Source organism: Crocodylus siamensis, chromosome 4 (genome assembly GCF_052110815.1).
Source record: "Crocodylus siamensis isolate JL-2025a chromosome 4, ASM5211081v1, whole genome shotgun sequence".
Classification (NCBI taxonomy): Eukaryota; Metazoa; Chordata; order Crocodylia; family Crocodylidae; genus Crocodylus; species Crocodylus siamensis.
This window is the reverse complement of record NC_143398.1, coordinates 236,847,199-236,873,155: the sequence shown is the minus strand read 5'-3', so window position 1 is coordinate 236,873,155 and position 25,957 is coordinate 236,847,199. Positions and strand designations below refer to the sequence as shown.

The 25,957-nt window shown below is 46.3% G+C and overlaps 1 protein-coding gene across 3 annotated transcripts in view; it reads right to left on the bottom strand.

Moving 5' to 3' along the window:
* SLC12A8 (solute carrier family 12 member 8) overlaps positions 1-25,957 on the bottom strand; it is a 91,736-nt gene that overhangs the window by 33,628 nt on the left and 32,151 nt on the right. For all 3 annotated transcript variants that reach the window (XM_090045969.1, XM_090045972.1, XM_090045971.1), the window contains exon 6: positions 2,688-2,801. In XM_090045969.1, the coding sequence (XP_089902095.1) occupies positions 2,688-2,801 (114 nt within the window). The remainder of the gene's footprint in view (positions 1-2,687; positions 2,802-25,957) is intronic.

The window sequence follows — 25,957 nt, the reverse complement described above, 5'->3', positions numbered from 1 at the left end:
TTCTGACGTCCAGGGCCCTTACGCTGCTGCTACATTGGCTCCATCCCCTGCTCTTCCATGTGATACCAGGCAAATCAGCTTAGACTATTTGGGCCTGAGCTCCTCATCGGTAAGCTGGAGATCATACTTCCTTACTCCTAAATCCCTTGTCTCTTCAAAATGGATTGGAGGTTCTTGAGGATAAAGACTGTCTCTGTCCATGCATCTGAACAGCACTTTGTACACTGGGAGGCCGATACAGGGGCAGTCCCTACATAATACAGAAGCTGCAGTAAGCTCACATGAGCGCGCTGGACATGCTGCTACCACCAGAGAATCATTACAATCTGGTGAATAAGTGAAACAATAAAAAAAGAAGAAAAGGAAAGCAGCACATGGCTACTAAATTAATTATACCACATATCACACACAACTGTTTCTTTAAGAGACTATTTAACATCACTGCTGTTCCGACTACTGCTGACTAATTAAGTAATCCGCTACCAGGCCATTAAATAAGTTATAGCTATTAGCTTTGGCTCCTTTCCCAGTTGCCAACCATTAGCAGTGATGAAGAATCATTTAATAACACTAAGGGTCATTTTCTCTGCAGCTCTGTCATGAGCATTTTTCTTTCCGTGTTCTCTGTGTTAGGGGCAGCCCCACTCCAGCACTGACAGCGGGGCTGACACTGGAGGGTTGCTGTAGCCAGAAATCACTAGACCTATGAAGAAATGGGGAAAAAACAAATACAAACTTTCCTGGGATTTTACCACTAAGACTCTCACACCAGCAAGTCTCCCACAATGGAGCAGAAAGTAACACTAGCCAGTAAGAAATGTGTTCAAGTAAAACACACTTTCACTGGGCGCATGGAAGGAGCTGTTTGCCGAGCGACAAGCCAAGCTGGGCTTGGCACAAAGGAGGGTCAATGAGACGCCTATAAGCAAGAAGTCCAGCACTTAGATTGGTGGCACGGGCTGCACCAAGGGGCTGAACCCCATCAGGAACCCTGGAAGAGAAAGGGGGGCCAGGGATCTCTGAACATTGAATGGTCAAGCCTGTAAGGCTCACTGGATGGGGATTCAAAAGGGCTTCAGTCCTTGCATAGAGAGCAAACAAAAGGGCAGATATATCCTGGTGGCTTCTAAATACCTGGAGACAGGAGAAAGCTAGAAGCTGCAAGCACCCTAACACCACTGCAGCGATAACAGACCACTGCCTATTCTTTCCCGAGACGACCACTTTCTTTATCAGCAGCACTATCAGACCCACGGCAGCTTTCAGGAGTGTTAAGGAAACAGGTAGCAATTCCCTTCTAGAAGAGGGCCACACGAGCCACTGAAAGAAACATTCTTTGGTCGGTGTTTGCAGGAAGTTCGTGTAGCCCTGGAGATCCAGCTGGCTGAAAGAACATCTTGGAATAATGGGAACGCTTCTTGTTCCAAACCCACTGAATTGATGCTAGGTAGATTTCTAACAAAATGAGTTTTGTATACGACTGGAACACTCACTGGTTTCATCTGTTTTATGAAACCATATAACATGCCTCTCTGTACTGAGGCAGCTCTGCTAACGACTTTCAGTTAGTTGCTTAGAGCTAATCCTCTACAAATTCATTCTATAATCCAAGGATTCATCACTATGGAAACTGCTTATAATCAGTACCTTTTATAGTTTAGAAACAGCATCAACCAGAGGTACTCTTAACTCGAATGGATGGTTATTTCATTCCTACTAGGCACTGCCAGGTTCAGGGCTTCTGGTTCTTTTGTTAATTTAGGGAAATTAAATAAAACCCAGCATAGAACTGAATTTAACACGTGTGTCAGCTGAAATGATAAGCGACATTATGACATACCATGCCAGGAGCTGTCAGCATATGGCTGTGCTGATGTGAAGGTACATGCAATCATTAGGAAGAGTCTCCCAGTAGCTAGGCAATGGCTAAGAGGCTAGTGTGAAGAAATACCTATAATTAGGGAGGTAGGAACAAGGTGTGCAGATAGCTGTAGGCAAGAAGAGCAAGTATGTGGCTGGAAAACAGCACATGTAGAATCTGCTCTCAACTCTACCATTGCTTTGCTGTATCGCTGTAGGCAAAACAAAACTGTGCTTTCACTGTCTTCACTTGCAAAGTGAAATTAGAAGGCTTTCCTAGTTTAGGATAAGTGTTTAGGAGTTGCTACTCAAATTTAAGGAATAAAACTGGATCACCACCTGAAAAGGTAGGTTTAAGAGTAGAACCTAACAACAATGACCTATACCAATGCCTAATACTGAGCTTTGGCACTAAGGATGATTTTCATAGGTAACCAATAGGACACCTACAAAGAAATCCAGGCTCCGTATATCAAGGAGTTAAGAGAAAAGCAGCAGCATCCATTAGGAAAGGATGAAAAAAAGAGCCATGAGAATTAGGAGGTAAAGCCAATTACAGCTCAGCACCAGATTAACCCACAAATGGAATTTCTGACCACACAGCAAAAGAAGATTAAATTTAGAGTGGAATAAAACTGTGTAGGAGATGAGACGAGACATCTCAGGCTTGCTAATGCCCTCTGAACTCAGAGCTTCAGGCTGGCATGCCAACTTTGAGTACCAGGATGTCTGGTTAGGTTGCCCTGCCAGGGTGCCAAGAGAAATTCACCTGCGTCCTCCTCTCTCCAAGGCAGCCTATGTGGCAAGCATCAGATAATAAAACGTACCTGTAGCAGCTGGGAAAAACACTCCAAAAACAGTGAAGAAGGACTCCCCTGGGCTGTATTCTGGCAGCGTGTTGTTAAACATTAGTTCTTTGGAGTATCCCACAAAGCCATGCTCTGTGAACACAAGAAGACGGGAAGGAACACATGAGAAAATAGATTTGGAAGACAATAAAATAAGTGCCCTATTTGCAGTGGTTCTTTCGCATGCGCTCCTGCCTTCTATCCTCAGAGAAAGTCTGTTTTCCAAAACACATACAACGCCAGCTGGCTTTCAGCGCTGGGTTTGGAATAACTAGTATGAGTTCAGAAAAAGAAAAAAAAAAGTTGAAAACATCTGAAATTGCCCAATTTTAACATTTATGGAGAAACTCTGGCTAACAACAACTAAAAGGGTCTCATTTCATATGTATCTGCATAAGATCACTGGAGTCTAGGGACCTCTGTGGACATATGCCATCTGATATTAAGACCCACAATTTCTGCCTACATGGGGAAATGAGCTCCAGCTAGATGATTATACCGCTACAATGACAATACTCTGACTGTGACTTCTGCACTACAAGTGGCTTTTCAACTTTACCTGCGGCCACTTGCAGAAAAGGTGCGAGTTGGCATGTATGTTTTTATTGTATGTGTTAGGTAGGTCTTTGCTGCAATCAAATACAAACACATGCCCTCCCTATGTCCATTAATTGTGCTATGTTGCGCTATAGTTTTTTTTTTCCTTTTGAACTGATTTATGTTTGCCACTATTCCCTTGGAGTGGTATGTAGCCCCAGAGCCAGGCCGCACTAAGCAACACTGCATTACAGCTGTACCTACATAAAGGTCCGCTTCCATGCAGAGGAAAATTATACTTGAACAAAATTACACCTGAACAAAATAATTGTCTAAAACCTGGGGCGTCTTTGCATGTGCTCCAGCGTGGGGGCGGGCACTTTTACTACAGTGGGGGCACTTTAATTACAATGGCACTCACAAGCTGCTCTAATTAAAGTGGCTGCAGTGTCTCGTGCATTCAGCATCCCATGGTTCAAGGTGGCAGTGTAGTGCTTTAACTAAAATTTGTCAAAGGAGCTTCAGTTAAAGCATTTTGAAGTGTAGGAATGCCAAATACATGCGATGCTGAGGCTGCTGGAGTATACTAATTAGTCTAGATTAATCAAGTCTGCTCTCACACGTTCTAATTAGCATGCACTGGAGCAGACAGGCATGTGTACAAAGGGCATTACACCAATATAGTCATAACGTATAGCTATTCTTATAGTTTGGCCAGTCAATGTCCTCCCATAGACAAAGCTAACATGCACCACAAAAGTTGACTGCGTGAGTATAGCCTAGTGGTGCTCAACGTTTTTGTCCGGGGGGCCAGATGGGCAGTGCCTGGTCTGTTCGTGGGTCAGATTCAGCTGGTGGTCTGGATCCTGTGCAGCAGTCCCTATCGGGCACTGCAGCGTGAGGCGGGGGGCAGCCCAGCCCTGCAGGGGGAACGGGTGTGGGCTGGCCCTGATCCAGCCACCTGGGAGAGGGGTTGTGGCCCAGCTCCAACCTGCTGCAGGGCGTTTGGGGTTTAGGAATTTGGCAGTGGGGGAAGGTGGGCCATATTCATTGCCAGCACTTCCCCACTGCAAAATTTCCAAGAACATGGGATGGCTCTTCAAGCCACATTTGGCCTGTGACCTGGAGCTTGAGCACCTCCCATACAGACAGTACGACTTTAAAACACTCGCTACTAATAAAGTTCACATCTAAGATGAACCCGACCTTTTACAAGGTTGATTCTCCCTACAGTTTAGATCAGACACAGGACTGAAAAAAAATAAGGCAGTTTTCTATTGCACAATGCTTCTGATGCCAAGTTGATTTTTTCTTTCCACCATTACATGGTTATTGTGTCGCTGTGCTATTGTTTCAAAAACACAGCTAAACACATGGCTGTACATCAGGACCAGCAAAACCTCACTCCCAGATCCTCACACCAGCGCAGACATTTGCTGTAAACACATATCAGGACAAGAAACAAATACCGAGGGTTGTATACCTTCTACTATGCTGGAGACCTCTCACTTCCCACACCCACTTTCTGCTAAGTTTTTCCAGTTCGCACATGCATCGATTTTGAAAGGAAAAACTTCATGAAGAACGGAAAGCAAGCAACTTGGAATAGATCAGCACCATGTCAACAAAAAAATCTTAGCATATCTAAGATCTATCCCTCCCCGATCAAATGCATGTGCATGTGTGTACACACACACATACACTCCTGGCTCCTTCCATAAGTAAAACCATCTGAATTTGTCAGACGTGTTTGAGATTAATTGCTATGGTGCCATTAAAGTATTTAACAGAAAAGGTCATGGGATGGTCAAGGATTAAACAGCTCAAAAAGTAAATGATACAGGCAGACAAGTGACCACACCATCTCCATTTTACTAGAATAAACCAATTTTTTCCTATCGCATTTTAGGATTATAAGGGACTTTTCTGAACTGTCCTGGTCTTTCATTCCATCAGTCATAACTTTTGCTTGATTACAAATTTTTGGTTTTCTCACTTACTAAGAATCTGCTGGAAGGCACAGCGTTATGCTGCATTACTATTCCACTTCAGGGGAATGAGTATTCAGTACGATGACCAGGAGTTGGAGCCAAGAGAAAAGTGATAGGAGCACAGAGACAAGCAAAGCTGTTTTTATTCCAAGAGGGATGCTAAGAGCCTCTTGCCTATTGTACCACAAAATTAAATCCCTAAATTTTATGTCACAGATGCACATTTCACCATAGGACTTGGCAACTATTACAGGAAGTACCTATGGATAATTAAAAAAAAAAAAAAAAAATCGCAATTGCACGGATTTTGTGAAAATCGTAAAATCGGCTGACGTCTACAAAATCCACGGGAACCCCGCCCAAAAAAACTTATGAAGGGAGCTGCCAATAGGAAGGTGAGATGGCTGTTACCCCACCTGTTGCCTCCGATTGGCTGAGAGTACTGCCTGCCATGCCACCCTGCTCCTCTCCACCAATCAATGGTGAGAGGCAAGGCTGCATGATGGACAGCCCTCAGTCAATCAGTGGTAAGGGGCGAAGCCATATGGCAGACAGCCATCTCCAGTGGGTAAGGGGCCACCAGGGTCCCTCGCCCCATCAGAAGCGTAGGGGTGCCCTGCCACGATAAGAGTCCATGAAAATGGTGTCCCATGAATCTGTGCGCAAAATTGGCCAGTAGCCCCTTCGGGCTGCGTAAACCCCAGAGGTATACGTTGCAGTGAGATTACTCCTGCACTGATTTCAGGCAAAGCTTCCACAGGCTTAGGTAGAGGCTTTGCCCTAGACAGAGTGGAAGTAGGGCTGATAGAAAAGGTTTAATTATATCTGCGGCTTAATAAAAAATAGTGTTTTCAAAGCCAGTGTTTGCTTTCTATGGAAAATCTGTTTCAGCAAGCAGAATATTTTGCATTGGATAAGGTGCTTTAGGGCTCAGGTAGCTTGGCTGCCTCCTATCCCATGCTCCTAAATAGGCCAGGTCCCACAGTTGCACCCAGGAAACATCATGACTGACCACAAGATGAACATGAATCTTCAATGTGATGCTGTGGCTAGTAAAGCAACCAAAACACTGGCTTGCATCCATAGATGCTTCTCAAGCAAACCCCAGGACATCATTCTCCCCTTGTACTCGGCCTTGGTGAGGCCGCAGCTGGAGTACTGCGTCCAGTTTTGGGCCCCACAATTCAAAAGGCATGTGGAGAAGGTTGTGGGAGTCCAGAGAAGAGCCATGCGCATGATCAGAGGTCAGGAAAACAGACCTTATGATGAGAGGCTGAGACCCATGGGACTCTTCAGCCTGGAAAAGCGTAGGCTCAGGGGTGATTTGGTGGCCACCTATAAGTTTATCAGGAGCGTTCACCAGGATCTGTGGGGATGATTGTTCACCAGAGCGCCCCAAGGGATGACAAAGTCAAATGGTTATAACTCCTGCAAGACCATTTCAGGCTGGGCATAAGGAAGGATTTCTTTACTGTCTGAGCCCTCAAGGTCTGGAACAGCCTGCCATCAGAGGTGGTTCAAGCACTTACTTTGAACGCCTTCAAAAGAAATTTGGATGCTTATCTTGCTGGGATCCTATGACCCCAGCTGACTTCCTGCCCCTGGGACAGGGGGCTGGACTCGATCTTCTGAGGTTCCTTCCAGCCCTAATGTCTATGAAAACTATGAAATCCTTCCTTCTCCAGGAGCAGAGAGACCAACATGCCTCCAAGTGATGACTGACCAGGAGGCTTGTCCTTCACAACACAAAAGGAACTTGAAGCACCTAAATAGCAACTCCCATTAGATATTGCTGCAGCATTTCCAAGCTGAAATGTTTCCGTGGGGGGGCAGACATTTTCCAAACAGCTCTAGCATAAGCTAAGATTAGGCCCAATATGTTCACTATCCATTCTTAGGCCTTAGGCTTCAGTCTCTCAAAGGATTAGACTGCAGTATTTAAAGCATCCAGAACAAAGAGGGAGGCAATGCAAGTGTCAAAATATCCGAGTGGTTGTGACCACTAGAAGCAGCACTGACTGGAGCAGGCTGTGCAATGGCCATGTCTGAAACAATGCACCTGGTGCCTCTTGGCATGACTGTTATAAAATAAACTAGTTTCACAAAAAATATGCCATTATGAGACCTCTGTTTTCCCTTCTTCCCAGCTCTGGCTCGCTAAGAAAGCCAAGTAATTAGGATTCATAGGTAGAATCTCACTTTGTACAGAATAAGCAGCCTTGTTTCATTTAACAAAGTTAATCCAAATGTTACTTATCACCATCCCAATCTCATCTTGCAGCAAATTGTACTCTGAGCCAAACGCATGTCATGTCCCTTTTGATCAATTTTTTGCAATGATTTGTAATTACCATCAGTTTAAACAAACTACGGGAATATTAAACCTGAGTATTGAAAACACCACTCTTATGAACATTTCCTGGTTGCCATTGTGTGGGACAGAAAGGGAGGAAAAGCTAAGAGCATTTTGTGACCTTAAACCATTATATTAGCACCTCGGATTGTAATCGACAGGGTATTTGGACTGAAAATCATCCAAACAAAAATGCCTTGAGGAAGTGCGACCAAGACGCCGAAGCAACAAAACACACATTCACTTTAATAGAAAGACTTTAAATCCTATAAAAGCAGCTCTTCCAATTATCTGCATCCCAACTGAATGCACTGAAACTCCAAATGGACACATTTTTTAAAAAGCAGCACATCAACAGGGGGTTCCACACTCATCTTGCTAATTTCCAACTGAAAAATGCCAAATTTTCAAGTAAAATAAAATGTTTTCTTCTAGCTCCCAGCTGGGGATTTGAGAGCCCCGCCAGACTCTTTTCCTTTTTGTGCATTGCCAGCGGAAAACAAATATACTCAATTTTATTTTTCCTTCAGCTAAACTTGTACAACCCCAGATCATTAGATCTTGCTCCCACTGATACTAGTGCCACTCTGTTGTCTTCCGGGATTAGCACAGAGATCTGTAGCTGAAATTTTCTGAAAAAATCCTTTTGATACCAGAAGGAATAAAATCCCATTCCCTCTCTTTTAGCTGGACTGGCCTGTAGGGCAAGAAAAAGAAGAGTGATAAAGTTTAATTTTGTCACTAACTAATATTCAAGGTTAGAGGTGGTGGTGGCTATAGTGGAAAAGTGGGGGGAAAGAATTTGGTTTGGGTCAAGCCAAGAAATCTTCACATTGACAAAATGAAAAAATTGAAAATATTCATTTTGGGTCAACCTGTAATACTTCGAAATGAAATATTTTCATCGCTTCATAGTTTCTGGGGTTGGAAGGGACCTGAGTAGATCAAGTCCGACCCCCTGCCATGGCAGGAAAGAGTACTGGGGTCAAACGACCCCAGCAAGGTGTTCATCCAGCCTCCCCTTAAAGACCCCCAGGGTAGGAGCCAGCACCACTTCTCTTGGAAGTTGGTTCCAGACCCTAGCCGCCCTGACCGTGAAGTCGCACCTCCTGATATCTAACCTAAACCTACCCTCCGCCAGCTTGTGACCGTTATTCCTGGTCACTCCTGGCAGTGCTCGGGGGAACAGGGACTCCCCCAATGCCTGCTGATCCCCCCTGACTAGTTTATAACAGGCCACTAGATCCCCCCTCAGCCTTCTCTTGTGGAGGCTGAATGGGTTCAGGTCCCTTAGCCTCTCGTCATAGGCAGCCCCTGCTGCCCCTGATCATGCAAGTGGCCTCCTCTGGACCCTCTCCATGTTGTTCACATCCCTCTTGAAGTGCGGCACCCAGAACTGGACGCAGTCCTCCAGCTGCGGCCTGATCAGTGCCGCATGGAGGGGGAGGATCACCTCCTTGGCCCTGCTCAAGATTCATCTGTGGATGCATGACAAAGTGCGGTTGGCCTTCCTGACTGCCTCCCCACACTGCCGGCCCATGTTCATCTTGGAGTCAATGATGACTCCAAGATCCTTTTCCACCTCTGTACTGACGAGAAGGGAGTTCCCCAGCCTGTAGGTATGGTGCCGGTTGTTCCTCCCCAGATGCATCACTTTGCACTTGTCGGTGTTGAATCTCATCCTGTCCTCATCCGCCCACCTCTGTAACCGGTCTAGGTCTGATTGTAGCCTATTCCTCCCTTCTAGCGTGCCCACATGCCCCCACATCTTGGTGTCATCAGCAAATTTGAACAGAGTGCTATTTACCCCCTCATCCAAGTCACTGATGAAGGTGTTGAACAGTGTGGGCCCGAGGACCGAGTCCTGGGAGACCCCCCTGCCCACATCCCTCCACGTCAAAAATGACCCATCCACCACCACTCTCTGGGTGCGGCCCTCCAGCCAGTTGGCGACCCATCTGACTGTGTGGACCACAGTCCCCCAGTTTCTTAATGAGAACAGGGTGAGAGATGGTGTCGAAGGCCTTCCGAAAGTCCAGGAAGACTATGTCCACTGGTACCCCTGCATCTAAGGATTTGGTGATCTGATCATAGAAGGCACCAGGTTGGTCTAACAGGACCTGCCTCTAATGAACCCGTGTTGGTTGCCCCTAAGCATGAAATCCCCTGCTGGCCCCTCGTGTACATGTGCCAGAATAATTTTCTCAAACAGCTTGCCTAGGATCAAGGTAAGATTAACAGGCCTACAGTTTCCTGGGTCCTCCTTCTTACCCTTTTTGAAGATGGGAACCACATTGGCCCTCTTCCAGTCCTCTGGCACCACAGAGTTTCAATTTCAGGCTGCTTTATTCTTTTATGCAACTTTTTTCCCTTTAGATTTGGTCCAGTTTCATTGAAGTGCTTTTCAAAAGAAAAGCTATCCAGGTTGTAGCTGTATTGATCTAGAGGCAAAAGGAATCAAAACTCATGCCAGAGGTGAAATCTTTTATTAGACCAACTAGTTATTTGCAAAAAAATGGCTTTATTTGCAAGCTTTCGGGCACAGGCGCCCTTCATCAGGCACAGGAGATTGCAAAGACTGTAAAAGTTCTCCTATGTAGAAACAAAAATCTATATTTCACAGGAGACTTCCAGGTGTGGCAAAGTCTCCTGTTTGGAGCAGTTCATTTTGTGCAGACTAGGCTCAGAGAAAAGCTGGAAAAGTCTGTTTAGCTCAGGGTTGTCTGGTGGTAAGCAGGATGTAGAATCCAAAGGTTTCTCTGAAAGTTATACAGGACGATCTTTCCTTCTGGTTGCGATGATCCGTATTTCAGAGAAGAGTGGAAACATGGAACGCTTTGGTGTTTCCAAAACAAAATGTTTCAACATTTCTGAAGTTGGTTTCTCTGTCCTTTTCCAGCTGAAACTATTGACTGGGCTTAAATTTGCAACCACCTCCCCCCAAATACATCTTTTAGCATATTCACTGCTGTTGAAAGAATTTCTCTCCAATCATCTTTGAGCATGCCTGAAGAGCAGATCTGCTGAGGACTTGGTCAGGTACCACTTTTAACACACCAATTTCTTAGACGAGAGCCTCACCTCAAATGGTTACAACTGAACTCATTAAAAACTGCAGAAACTGAGACATTTTAAATAAGGTACAAAAGACTGCCAGGAAAGATTAAAACAGGCAACACCAATAATAGACAGTAATCTCAGGGACACCTGCAAATTAATAGTAAGGAAGGACTCTGATTTGGCACCAACTTTACTGCAAACTGTCACAAGAGGAACGACCTAACTCAGGGGTGGGCAAAATACAGCCCGCCAGGCCACTCTATCCGGCTCACGGGGCCCCCCAAAAATTTAGAAAATTAATATTTATCTGCCTCTGGCTGCCTGTCATGCAGGCCTCCATGTCTTGGCAAAACTCCCCCGCCCAAAATAATTGCTCATTCCTGACCTAACTGATGAGCCAATCTTTCTACTACTTCTGCCTGGACAGTAAACTGACAAGACCACAGCAAAAGATCATCTATATAACTTTCAGAGAAACCTTTGGATTTGTACTATGCTGCTATAAAAACCGCCCTGGGATAGCCATTTTTTGAAATAAAAATAGGTAGCTGTCCCTGTACCAGTCAATTAGCACTGGGTGTGGCTACATGAGATGCTTAATGCGCAGTAGACTGAGAGACTACACTTACAGAGTCACAGCAAAAACCGTGCTATTAGTCTAATATGCATAGTATTAGTCTACTGCACATTAACCAGCAAGAAAAAAGCATGCGGTCACACTAATGTGCAGCAGAGCAGCCTACTGCCCATTTATTTAGTACTTCCTTTTGTACATTAATGAACGTGTAGACGTCCCCACTGTTAAGTGACCATGCAAAGGTGCCTGCCTATACAGACATAGCTCTACAGCTTCTGTACCATGCTGGTAGTCTAAGCCAAGGCTGGCACCAGCCTAAGAAAGGCTGAGAGCTAATTCATTTGCAAATTCATTCAAGGCCCTCAGTGAACTAAGTTGCTAAGAGAGACGCCCAGTAGGAGTCAGTTGGATCCCAGAAAACAACAGGATTTACACCGCGTCCCACACCCAATTGCGTGGCATATTACAGAAGGAACAAAGCATCCCCAACCCTCAACACTTCACTCTCTGAATGGGAGGACAAGCTTCCTGTTTAAGATCTGATTGCTGATGTCGGCAGCTTTGATTCTCCTCACCCTTGGCTGATTCAAAAGTTTGGATTTCCCCCTTCCCCTCCAGCTTGAAGATGATGAAAATGCACAAGTCAGCTCAGAGACATGGGGCTTGAAAACACAGGACACACCTTAGTGGGCTGCCCATGCAACGCCTAAGATTTCCACCTAGTACTTCAAGAACTTGGAAAATAACTATGATCTGAAAACACTGCCAGCAAAAAACTGTGGTTATGTGGGGTCAGCCCATTATGCAACTGCATAAAGGATATCCAGCCTGCCAAGTTTCATGCAAACTGGAGCTCATTACAGATTAGTCAAGTTTTGGCCAAATTCAATAAACCTGTTCACAAGCTTAAGGTTAAGCAAACCCTGGCGTACAGGCAAAACCAAGCCTGGAACTGAATAATGCTAAATTGAAAATTGCCTTAAAGAACGACTCCTGAATGATTATCATACACGATGTTGCACTTGTGGCTAGAGCTCTTAGAAAGGTGGAGGCTGAAAGCTCGAAATACAAAGATTTAAGAAAATAAAGCCATTGCTTTCTCATTCCAAATGCCACGAAGAGGAACCTTGCTCAGAGATTTCTCGGTGGAACAGCTGGAAACGTTTGTCTTGCAGGAAGTTTCCTGGGTCTGACCCTAAAATTTTCAAGATCCTGTGTGCTTTAAGATGTGGGAAGCCTCAGTTACAGCCTCCTCTTGGCATAACTATCTGTCCTCTCCTCTCATCATGAAATCTTGCTGCTTTAATTGCCAAAACCCACCCTTTCTGTCACCACTGCCTCAGTCTTTATGAAACAGGGTTTTGATCTGTATGTCTTGTAATCTGAATGCGTTCTGTGGGTTAGTTGTGCTCTCACAAACATCCAATCCAAAAGACAACAAGCAAACCCAGTCACCTGCTTAAATCCTTGCTGCCCCACCAATAAAGCACGAAGTCTTTTTGCCCAAATAATTGAGAAGTTACGTCCAATTCAAGCCCTGTCGGGTTGGCAGCATCCAGACGCTGCTCCTGTGAGACAACGTTTAGGCCCTCTAGTCCAGGTAATTTGTTTGCTGGGAGTCCGATTTGCAGAGGACAAGTGTCCACAGCCCAGGTGAAGAAGGATCCTACTGAAAAATCACAGCAGAGGCTTGAGAGGTCTTATCCTCTTTCCTGGAAATAAACCTTTAAAGTCAGAGTTGAGGTGAATGGATCATGTCTACACTGAAAACTTGCCATACCAGGAAGCAGCACCGTCAAACATGCCACACTGCTCCATGCAGCCTGCTCCTGAACTGAAAGGAGGGCAGCAGCATCCAGTCAGCGCTGTGAATGAGTCAATTAGCACTGCTAAGCAACACTGCTAACGAGCCAGCCGTCTAGCACTGCACAAAAGGAGCAACACTAATCCCAGCTGGAGTTAGAGGACATTTCTGCCTCACGTGCTTACTTTGCAGTGCAGACACAGCTAATGTGGAAAAGTTTGTTCCCCTATTGCCATGACAATACCCAGCGCACGGGGCCGTCCAGCTGACTGAGCACCAGAACTCACCAAAACTGTACCTGGAGCTTGTTACAAACCAACAACAGTCTTCTTTGCCAAGAGAAAGCCAGGACTCTTCTCTTGCTTGTGTCCGTCATTTCCAACAGTGATCTTCTAAACCACGTGGACACTGCTTCTAAATATCTGAATGGAGGATTTCAGGCCCAAACATAAACCTTACAGAAAAAAGCAATGCTTCTAAGGAAGAACTTCGTGAAGTTCTGTGGACCAATTCTGAAAGTCATGAAGGGTTTCATGCTACAAGTCACTATTGAAAATGTAGCATAATTTCTTGCCATTATTTTGTCCCTCATCTGCCAGTCTGCATGAGCAACAGGAGGTAGTTGCCCTGCAGACACCAATGAGAACAAGATCTACTGGCAATTATAACAATTTTGCAAGCTTTTTAAGGCATGGTCCAATGCAAGTGCTATTTATGCCTCTCTAGTTAAGATTATTCTTCACTGACAAGGTGCTCCAACACAGGAGAAAGCACTCTTTGCTAAACTAAGCCACACATTACATTCAGCCAACTGTGGGACACCAGGTGAAGGTCACTGGGGGATCACTAGGATCACTAGGGGAAACTTGGAGCAGATCACTAGGGGATCATCCTCAAAGCTAACTGAAGGTACTGCATCTTGTTGAAGATGGTCTGGGATCTAAAGGAGAGAGAAAAATGGCACTGAGAGTAAGTGCCCTTCCCAACCTGCTCCAAAAGATGAAGTTCATGTGCTGTATACAGTCAAAAACATACACACCCCTCCTAGAATTGTTATAAAAGCTCAAAGCAATGAATAAACCCTCACCCCAGACTGGACAACTCCTGTAGTTCTTCCCCTTTGATTACTCAGCCCTCACTCTAGATCCTCTTTTCTCAGGAAGGTGTTCCCACTTGATTTACATCTGGAGGAGAGCAACAAGTCACCTCCCTCCTTCAGTAAGTTAATAAAATTCACGTGATCCTTTCCCCAGAAGGATCAACATCTAGTAATATGGTTAGATCAGGTGTTTCAGGCAATTGCTAGCAGCCTGTTCCAGGTAGATTGTGAAGGGAGATCTATGAATGAAGGAGGACAGATGAGAGAACAGTGCATGTTGTCGGGGGAAGATCATGAAAGAGGCAGGCAGTGGGACAAAGTGGAAAGAAAGGAGAGCAGGGAAGGAGGAAGAGCTGATGCCGAATGAAGCTGAGCATCAGCATTTCTGTTAACCCTAAATTCAGGAGATAATTAATGATAGCAATTCACTGTGCTCTAGAAGTTGATATGAAGCAGCAGATTTCCTTCCCAGGCATCCCCGCTCCCACTGTGCATACCCCCCTCTTTCAAAACCATGAATGGAGACTTTAGCCATTTGGCCAGGCATGAAACTTAACAATTTTAAAGGAGAGATAAATTGTTCTGTGTGGGAAAACCAGCACCATCTGTGTCAAACTAGAACTGGGGTTCAAACAATGCTTTAATAAGAGTTATGAAGACACTTCCGCACTTTCTGATTTGCTCTAGTAACACAAGCAACATATACACAAGCAGAAGCACACACTCACACAAGCATGTAATATCACAGGTTCTCAGAGGCACTGATGGATTAAAACAACTTTGGGTTCAAATCCATGAAAATATGGCACCGAAAGCTGAGCCTTAGGGTCACATGACTCCTGGATGCTGCCTGTACAAACACTTTCCTCCTCATGACTCCTGGATGTTGCCTGTACAAATGCTTTCCCCCTCAGGTCATGCCATGAGGCAACCTGCTTGGTCAAGCAAAGACACCTTGGATTTGTGTGAACTACTACCTCCCCAAAGCAGCCTGTCCCAAATGTTGAGCAGCTGCCACCAGCTTTGTGCCCCAACATGTACTCCATGAATCCAGGCCTCCTGTAGTTCCCCATATGCAGATCCAAAAGCATTACCAGTGATCCCAGATCCTGCGAGACTGCAAACTGAATAGGGCTGGATAACTTTTGATCGTAGCTGCCAGATGCTTTATACAAAACAAAATGTTAATACCCTTTGAGAGTCACCCATCACAGCACTAATTCAGCATGTTGTTTTACAATGTAAGGCAAGAATGGCAATCTCCACTTTGGGAGATGCAAGGCTGGGCAAAACAGGAGAGCTTTAGTTTACAGATGATCAATGTATGTGCGTTTTAAATGTAATGGTCAGAGATGCATCCTCTGGCATCTCTGAACCAGTGACAATGGATGCAAAGGAGGGTGATGAATAGTTTCATAATTGGTAGGGTCAGAAGGGACCTGAGCAGATCATCTAGTCTGACCCCCTGCCATGGCAGGAAAGGATGCTGGGGTCAAACGACCCCGGCTAGGTGGCTGTCTAGCCTCCTTTTGAAGACCCCCAAGGTAGGGGCAAGCATGACATCCCCTGGAAGTTGGTTCCAGCTCCTAGCCGCCCTGACAGTGAAGTAGTAGTGAAGTAGGGGATAGATCACTCCAGTTCAATCCTCTCCATCCTCGCACAGTCAGAGAAAGGACTTGGGGCTAAATGGACCACAGGCCTGACCCACTACGGCATTTCCAACATGCAGTGACAGAATATGCCTTGTAAGGGGATGGGGGTGCGCCACTTACCGTGGGACCCCGATCCCCGGATGTCCCCTGGAGAGGAGGGGTACGCGTTGGACCGTCCCGCTTCGCCGCTCTCGCCTGCCACGACTTGATGGAAATATGGGGGTTCACCCTTGCCGGGAAGCTGGCGGTCCACGTGGGGTACAGTACCTCCAAGGTCCAGGGGTCCTGAGGGCTCCTCCTCCCCTACACCCTCGCCCGGTCCTCCGGGTGGGGAGCCTCCGTTAGGGCTCCCTTGTCTTCGTCCTAGCTCAGCAGTGGGGGGGGGTACCCACACTGCTGGGCCCTCACCAGGAGTCCTATCAGCACCTAGTCTCCCTGGTGCTGATCACTCCACTCGTCCTGAGGCGTCTCTACCTCAGGGTCTCACTCTCTCGACCCGGGGGAACTACAACTCTGCCCCCCCGTGCCCACGGGTCTTCCCCGCGGCCAAACGGCCCGCAGCCGCCGGAGGAGGGTCCCTCCGACCCAGCCTCCCTCCCCGGCTTCCTCCGGTGCAATGGCCACCGGTCCCTTTTGTACCTTCGTCCCTTCGGGGCCTGCTGCGCCCCCTGGCTCCGCCGCCTCCGGCCTTGCAGGCTGGTGCTGCGCCGCCCCGGGCTTCGCGGCGGCCGGCCTCACTGCCGCCGGTCCTTGCCACCCGGCTCCCGGCTTTGCCGCCGCCAGCTCCCGCCGCGTGGCCCCGCCGCTGCTGGCTCCCGCCGCGTGGCCCCGCCGCTGCTGGCTCCCGCCGCGTGGCCCCGCCGCTGCTGGCTCCCGCCGCGTGGCCTGCGGCACGGCTGTACCTGCCTCCGCCGCTCCAGGCTCCGCAGCTCCCGGTCTCGCCGCTCCCGGCTCCGCGGCTCCAGTCCTCGCAGCTCCCGGCTTCCGGGGCAGGCTCCTGCCGGAGCCTCCGTCCTTCTCTGCTCAGGGTAGGCGGTTCCTTTTTATCTCCCCGCGCCGGTCCCATGTCAGCGCGGTTCCAGTTCCGGGAAACCTTAAGTTCCCTGCCCGGCTTCCGGGCCTGGACCCGGAAGCGGGGCGGAACTCCGGGATTCCCCGCTCGGGCCGGGCCCCTCAGGGTCCTGGCCCCCTCACATGCCTATTCCACAATTAACAGGTTGGCACCTGGCCAGAGAGAAACTTTCCTGGAACAGCTCAACCTTACGCCAGGGTTGCAAGGAAGCTCAAATCCCAACCAGAGTCAAGGGGAGCTGAGGGAACTCAGAAGCTCATGGGAGCCGCTTGATTTCTCTATGGGGACTCTGCTCTGCCTGCCTCTAGCCACCATTACGGCACTGGCATTGCCAGGACCCCCTAGTATACTTTCATCTTTAAAGCAACAAGGAGAAGGCAGGAAAGGGACTAAGGAAAAATAAGCCCTAACATTTCAATTAAGTTCATAATAGTCATTAAAATAGTTGTTTTAACCTCATTTGTCTGTGCTTTTATGACGACAGCTAGCTACTGGGGGTAGGGGATACAGGAAAATAATCTGTCGGACCCAATTCAGTCCCAAGCTTGCAAGAAGATCTGTAGAGGTTGTTTTGCACCTATGTGGCAAGCCCCACTGGTGTCAAGACAGCCATGCTAATGACAAACTCTCAGCAGGGTGGGCTAAGTTAAGGCCCAGTCCTTCCAGACGCAGCTTCGCTGGCCAAAGCAAGAGATCTCCTAAGTGCAGATGTGCCTTGAAAGCTGCAAGAAAAACATCAGCAGCAGGCGCAGTGGGGAAATCGGACTGCTATTTTATTTTCTACTCAGAGGGTCCTAATAATTAAAGCAGGAGGTGGCAGTGTTTATTAGAAACCCAGTTTCCCTCATGGGGGTTATAAACTAGGACAAACAATTTACTTTAGGTTCATAGTCTGTGCAGTTACAAGCCATCCAAAATAAAATTGCTTTTCCTTTTAAAAGTTAAAGAAAGTTTTGGAGAGATTGGAGGGGGGTGGGGGGGGAAAATCACTGAGCTCTTAAAGTCAAGAAAGAAAGAAACATTCTGGTCCAAGGCTTTTTCTGTACACATAATAAGCAGAGCAAAGCCAAAGCGAAGAAATTATAGACAGCCTGTAATTGAAGGAGTGAAAACCACAGTTAAAACAATCTAAAAAGACCATACAATCACAGAAGTCGGGTTGGAAGGGACCTTGCAGATCTTCAAGTCCGACCCGCAGCCTGGGCAGGAGAAAACCTGGGCTCAAATGAGTCCAGCCAGATAGGCATCAAGCCTATCTTAAAGCCCCCCAGGGTAGGAGCCAGCACCACTTCCCTTGGAAGTTGGTTCCAGCTCCCAGCCTCCCTGACCGTGAAGTCGTTCTTACAGCTGTCTAATCTAAACCTCCTCTCCAACAACTTGTGGCCATTATTCCTTGCTATGCCAGAGGACGCTGGGAGACAAGGTCTCTCCCAAACCCTTCTGGTCCCCCCCAGTGAGTTTACAGAAGGTCATCAGGTCCCCCCTCAGCCTTCTCTTGTGAAGGCTGAACAGGTTCAGGTCCCGCAGTCTCTCACTGTAGGGCCTGCCCTGGTGTCCCTGGATCATGCCAGTGGCCTCCTCTGGACCCTCTCCATGCTGTCCACATCCCTCCTGAAGTGTGGCGCCCAGAACTGGACACAGTACTCCAGCTGCGGCCTGACCAGTGCCGCATAGAGGGGGAGGATCACCTCCTTGGCCCTCCTCGAGATGTACCTGTGGATGCACGACAAGGTGCGGTTAGCCCTGCCAACCTTGACCTCGCATTGTCGGCCCATGTTCATCTTGGAGTCAATAATGACTCCAAGATCCCTTTCTAACTCCGTGCTCTAAAGAAGGCAGTTTCCCATCTTATAAGCGTGCTGCTGGCTACTACTGCCCAAGTGCAGCACCCTGCACTTGTCAGTATTGAAACGCATCCTGTTTCAATACTGACAAGTCCTGAGAAAGGCAATTTGGACTCCTTATCTTTTGATGGAAAAGAATGTGCTCCCTTAGATTAATGACGTGTTTACCCAAAAGGAAATCACCACCCTTCTGAAGCACTGACTGTTTGTTCCTTCCAAGTCACTGTTTTCTGATCCCAAACTGATCTCCCAAACCTCCTGTTTAAAGTCAATGCACAATACAACTTCCTGCCAGTGACAAGCTGTGAGGGATCCCAGAATTAACCCTCTCGCAAAAGCTGCCTGAAGGGAAAGCTAAAAATGATTATTGCACCTGTCACATCTGGCCACTGCAAAGTCAAAGTGTGATATTTAGGTCACACTCCAGTTGAAATGCATTAGGGACAAGCAGTGCAATGGGGGTTGCTCTAATTGCAGCCAGTGAAATTTCTCCTGGAGAGGAGATGCCCCCAATACATAAATATTTTTATGTTCAACAGACAACATAACCAGCACAGAGACTGACAATGCTTTCAAGGGGAAACACGCTTTATGTTGACCAAACAAATGACTCTTTTCCAAATTTAAAAACACCACATGCCGTATCTTTGCAAACAAATACTGATTTCAGGACAGTGCAACACTATGTTTTGCATACATTTCTACAGAACATGTCACCGGAGAGTCTCTCAATGCTTCCTAAATATATAAATAAGTCCCACAGCACCCTTCTGAGGTAGGCGATAGCACCGCTCAATAGACTACAAATCAAGGCATTGGACAGATGAAACATTTACACCACTGTAATCAGCTTTATAGCCATGTAAAAATGTAGTCAATGGATAACACAAACCCTTAAGCTGGGGTCACTGTCAAATTCAACAGAGAATTTGCTCCAAAACAATCAAGGATAAAACTTTTTGATGAGAGTTACACTGGCTAAGGTTTTGTCTGTCCATGCCCATCCCAAGATAACAAAAGGCAAACAATATGCTACCTGCTTCTGTGCTGCCCACCACAAGGGTGTCATAGGAGCTACCCCCAAGATAGCTGTGCACATCTGTCTACTCCTGATTCCAATAATTTACATCTGTATAGAAAATAGAAAACTAGCATAGATTACAGTGGGGTAGTAGATTGCATGTATAGATCAGGGGTGGGCAATTACTTGGGCTGGAGGGCCACTCAAGGAGTTTTGGTGAGCTGTTGAGAACCAGAGGTATGGGGGTGCTGACCTAGTGCAGCAATGAGGGTGGTGGTGCTGACCTAGCTCCAGTGCAGCAGTGGGAGAGGAACAGGACAGTTGATCCTATCTGGCCCTGGCCCATCCAACCCCACACCCACCACTGGGGGAAACCAGTGGGTAGGCAGGTGGGCAGGGTCTCCATTGAGGCTGGCTGGGACCCCCACAGGCAAGATGTGGTTGGCTGGGCTGATGGGATGGGGACATGGGCAGGCAGGTGGTATCTAGGAGCAGAACAAGCAGGCAGGGACCAGGGCCAATATTGCAGGTGTGAGACCAGGGGCAGGAGGCTAGGGGCTGGGGCAAAGCTGTGATCCACTCCCTGCATCATGACCCGGTGCTGTCACAGCCCTGCCATCTCAGCCCAGCCCCAGACCCCACCCACCCATAGCCCCGTCCGCCCAATTAAGCATACTCTGCCTGTGGGGGTCCTGGCCAGTCGCCATGAAGACCTCACCTACTCACTCTGTCCAGTGCCCCCGACTGCGGGTGTGCGGCAGAGGAGCCAGGGTGCCCAGGCAAGAGGACTGGGTCCAGCAGTGGCAGCAATACTGGCAGTGGCAGCCAGAAGGAGCGGCCACCACCAAGGTGTCGGGAAGTCGAGTCCAGTCACCACGCTGCCCCAGCCTCATTGCACACGGGACTGGCCATGTGCACCATGGCTCCTCGTGCCTGGGCTAAGGAACCCACTGTGAGCCTAAAACAATCCATTGTTGAGCCAGATGTGGCCCACAGGCCATATTTTGCCCGTCTCTGGTCTAGAGTTCGAGATGACAAACATTTGAAACACTTGCGAGAGGCAAGGATTGTGATGGGCAATTTCTTTTGTTGGACCAGCTGCATAGATGAGAGGGATTTAGACAAGCTTGTGAATGCAATTCTTCTTCAGGACATGTGAACCACTTGCCAGTGATTCTCACAAGGTAGGACAATGCTGGGGAGAGAATCCTTAAGGTCTGATTTCCAGCCTCCTTCTGTAACCACAAGAACGCCAACTTCTTCAAACTATGTCTACTCAAAAGACATCTTAACTTTTAGTGTATGAAGAATTGTTTATAGGGGAGGGAGGGAAATGATGTTATTTACTCAAAACAGAAGCAGGTTAAAAGGGATGGAATATTTTAATATTGGATGGTGCCATGGTTCTGACATGTTCCTGAATCTTGTCTGGGGTTGGCAACTTGTAAATACTGAAAATACTGGAGAACATGTAAAAACATAAAAGATAGAAATGGCCTGGGAGCTGCCCGCGCAAGCACAAACCCCAGGCAAAACCAGGGACTCTTGAGAATTTGTCCTTTGTACAATGACAAAACCAAGCCTTAGGATTCTCCTAAGGTACCAACCGCCAGTCAGCCTGCAGGTCTGGCTCGTTTGTTTTGGCTGTGAAAGGTGCCCAGTGTTTGTTGCACATGCAAACTGTGATGACTAGAAGAAGGGGGATGCAGACTCTTCAGCCATCAGATTCCAACAGGAAGTAGGCTCAACTCTTTGGAGCCACTTACAGCAGCCATTTATAGTGGACCAGGTCTTCCCTATCAGGTTCATTAGTTCTAGGGCTCTACTGAGCGTAAATAAATATCAAGCGAGTAGAGTCTTCATTTCAATAAAAGTTATATGGAGCAAAGTTTCTGACATAAAGGTCCTATCTCAGAATTTAAAAAAAAATCAAAATGTATAGTTAAGAAATTCAATAAGAACCTCAGAACCTAATTAGGAGACTTGATTTTCAGAAGTGCTGCACACCTGGCATTTCCCAGTGAACTGCAGAACGTTAATGGGTGGGAACAGATTATTCAAAAACTTTTGGAAGTCAAGATATTTTCAGTGTAAGTATGTACTAGCTCTGGGAAGATTTGAGGAAATGCTGATCTCTGTGAGACCCTCTCTAAGGGGATGCTTTCAGAGCAGAAGAAACTTAACATGACATTCAAACCATGGCTATTAACACCCTAATGAAATCCCGGTTGCATCTTGGCTTCTTGAACAATACCAGTGCTTCAGACAGAGAAATAAGGTAAGAAGGTGGGTAGAGAGCAATGTTTACTAGGCAGACAGGGCTTGTAGATATTTCTGTTGCATTCCTCCCGACAATATCGGAGTTCTGCATAGACATTTAATGAAATGGCATTTTATTAAGTTAAACAACATTCCCGTTGAGGTAGTTACTAGAAATATTTGAGACATAGAATTTCATTCTTGTGAGAAATACTGTGTTTTTCTTCCAAATCACATTAAAAATCAAAATTTCCTGTAGAATAAAATATTTCGTTTTTTCTAAATGAAATTTTAACATTGGGTTTAGATAATAAGATTGGAATCTTTAGTTTTGACTTTATCGGTTCAACTTATGATTTATATTACATGGGTTGAAATGTTTAGACTATTATGTCATTTCATGTGATGCCATAATGTAACACTCAAAATATTTTGACTAGTATACCATAAACTGTATTACTTGTTATTTTATTTTATTCATTTGTAACTGGTATTTGAATTGGTTTAGTAATTGTTACTTGGTTTGCTTAACTGACATTGTAACTGATCATGTTTGATTGTTACTCCGACTGGTAACTGGTTATTGGTAGTCATCTACTATAATTACTAAAAAGAAGCCCTCTTGGCTGAAGAGGGGAGTCCAAAGTCTAAGGGCAAAGAAAGAGGTATACAGGCTGTGGAAACAGGGTAGCTACCAAGAAGGAGTGTACCTCCTTGGCTCACACTCGCAGGGAATCAGTCAAAAAGGCCAAAGCAGGATTAGAATTTAGGCTGGCGACAAAAATTAAGGACAACAAAAAGTCCTTCTTCAGGTATATAGGGAACAAAAGGAAGGCGCAGGGTAGCGTAAGACCCCTACAAGACAAACTAAGGCAACTGGTGACAAAGAGGGGACACAAAGCTGAGTTCTTTGCATCTGTATTCCTCAACACAGACCAAGACAAATCTCCCAATTGGACAGTAGATACAGGACAGAAACCAGCCCACCAACTGCTAGCGCAGACTTAGTGAAGGGGCACTTGGAGGGGCTGGATGTGCTCAAATCAGCGGGCCCGGATGAACTTCATTCAAGAGTGCTGAAGGAATTGGCCATTGTCATAGCAGAGCCACTGGCATGGCTGTTCGAGCACTCGTGGTGCTCTGGTCAGGTCCCAGAGGACTGGAAAAGGGCCAGTGTGGTCCCTATTTTCAAGAAGGGGAGGAGGGAGGAACCAGGAAACTATAGCCCAGTTAGTCTCACCTTGGTCCTTAGGAAAACTCTGAAAAAAATTGTTAAGGATCACATTTGTAGGAATAATGTTGAAAGGAAATCAGCACGGGTTCATTACAGGTAGATCCTGCCTGACAAACCTTGTTTCTTTTTATGACCAGGTCACAAAATACTTAGATGCAGGAATCGCAGTAGATGTTGTCTACCTAGACTTTCAAAAGGCCTTTTATACGGTATCGCATGTTTGTAAATAAACTGAGAGGCAGTGACGCAGATGATTATATGGTCAGGTGGGAGGCAAATTGTCTCAGGGGTTGCACCCAGAGTGGTGGTGCACAGGTCAGTATCACCTGGAAAGATGTGGGAAATGGAGTTGCTCAAGGCTTGGTCCTTGGACCGGTGCTATTCACTGTTTTCATTGGTGACTTGGACGAAGGCGTGGAGAGCACCCTGTCCAAGTTTGCAGATGATAGCAAATTATGGGCCAAAGTGAACACACTGGAGGGTAGGGAATGGATCCAGGCAGAGCTGGACAGGTTGGAAAAATGGGCAGAATGAAATAGGATGCAGTTCAACAAAGACAAGTGCAAAGTGCTGCACCTGGGCAAAAAGAGCCCCCAGCACACTTCCAGGCAGGATGGTGACCTTCTCAGCAGCACAGCAGCAGAAAGGGATCTTGGGAGTCACAGCTGACTCCAAGATGAGCATGAGTTGTCAACGTGAAGAAGCTCCAAGATGAGCATGAGTTGTCAACGTGAAGAAGCGCTCAACAAAGCTAACTGCACTCCATCATGCATTAGCAGGTGCATCACTAACAGGTCCAGGGACTGGACTTCCCCTCTATGCAGCACTGGTCAGGCCGCAGTTGGAGTACTGTGTCCAGTTTTGGACGCTGCACTTTAAGAGGGATGCGGAGAATCTTGAGAGGGTTCAGAGGAGGCCACGCGTACGGTCAGAGGCCTGCAGGTAAGGCCCTACAAGGAGGGACTGAGGACCTGGAGCAGAGAGCAGATTTAGACTAGACATTAGGAAGAACTTCTTCACAGTTAGAGTGGCCAAAATCTGGAATGGGCTCCCAAGGGAGGTGGTGCTCTCCCCTACCCCGGGGGTCTGCAAGAGGAGGTTAGATAGGCATATGGCTGGGGTCATCTGAACCCAGCACACTTTCCTGCCTGTGCAGGCGGTCAGACTTGATGATCTATTGAGGTCCCTTCTGACCCTAACATCTATGAATCTTCAGCCTTTGCAAAAGAAGGCTGAGAGGTGATCTTGTGGCAGCCTATAAATACATAAGCGGCGGGCAGCAGAGAATAGGAGATGCTCTATTTACTAGGGCACCCCCTGGAGTAACCAGGAACAACGGCCACAAATTGACGGAGAGCAGATTTAGCTTGGACATTAGAAACAACTTCTTCACAGCAAGGGTTGCCAGAATCTGGAACGGGCTTCCAGGGTAGGTGGTGCTCTCCCCTACCCTGGGGGTCTTCAAGAGGAAGCTGCACAAGTACCTGGCTGGAGTCGTCTGACCCCAGCGCTCTTTCCTGCCCAGGGCAGGGGGTCAGACTTGATGACCTACTGAGGTCCCTTCCAACCCTAACATCTATGAATTAGTATAACCTACAAATATAATAAAAATGAGATATACAATTTCCTTATTTTTATGGAGGAATTTCTGCAGGAAACATATTGCATTTATAAGGCTATTTTTATTAACTAGACATGAGTGGTACGGAGAAGTCAGCTCCCTCATTGTGCTAGAAGCCAAAAAACACTTATTGAAAACTGTGCTTTTCAGTGAATAAACTATTTACAAATACACATCCAGATGTAGTGAAAGTATAGTAAGACAGATCCTCTGACTTCTAGATATGAGCTGTAAAGACAAGTCAAAAACAATAAGAGCATATTGATTTACCAGAGTTTCCAAATTGCAGATAAAAAATAATGTCCTAGGTACTGTTTTCTCTCTATCATAGATGGTATATAATAATATAAATCTAAGGAGAATATAAATCTGAGTAGTAGTCATAGAAAACAAATCCAATATACAGAATTTATTTTCAGAAAGGAAATTAGTTGCATGACTTAGTAGGCAATATAAAGATAAATCTGAAATATAATCTGGAATAAATCTGGAATATAGGAATATAAATCTGGGGAAAGTAGTTATAGGAAATAAATCCAATATTCAGAATTTATTTTCAGAAAGGAAATTAATTATATGACTTAGTAGGCAAGCAAGACTGGGCCAAAAAAAATGGAAGAGTCATTAGGATGAAGCACTGAAGAAATGCATAATGTGAGATGAGTTCATTTATTGTAAAACAAGTCAAGCAGTCGTGTACAAAACCCCCACAATTTTAAAATAATGCCCCATTTCAACATAGCAAAGCAGAGATCACAGGATAATACCTGTATTTCCTTAACTAGTTAACCCTGTTTGGCTTCTTGCACTATATATATATGCCGCTGCTAAAAAGAGGGAGTTTAAACTGGTTTTAATCCAAAAGGGGGGAAAAAAAGAAAATGATATCCAAGATAACAGCAGAAGTAGCAGGACCTATTTTAGCCAATGGATATAAAATCAGGACCCATTTTGTAAATATTTTAGTCACTGTTACTATGCATGCATCCAAGTTTGGGTGGGATCCAGCAGAAAGTAAAGAAATTGAGAAAATGGTGCGGACACAGAGGGCAAATAGAAAACAGGGAGACTTGAAACTGGAGAGGAGAGAGAAAACTATGGACAGGACCAAGATATTTATTTATT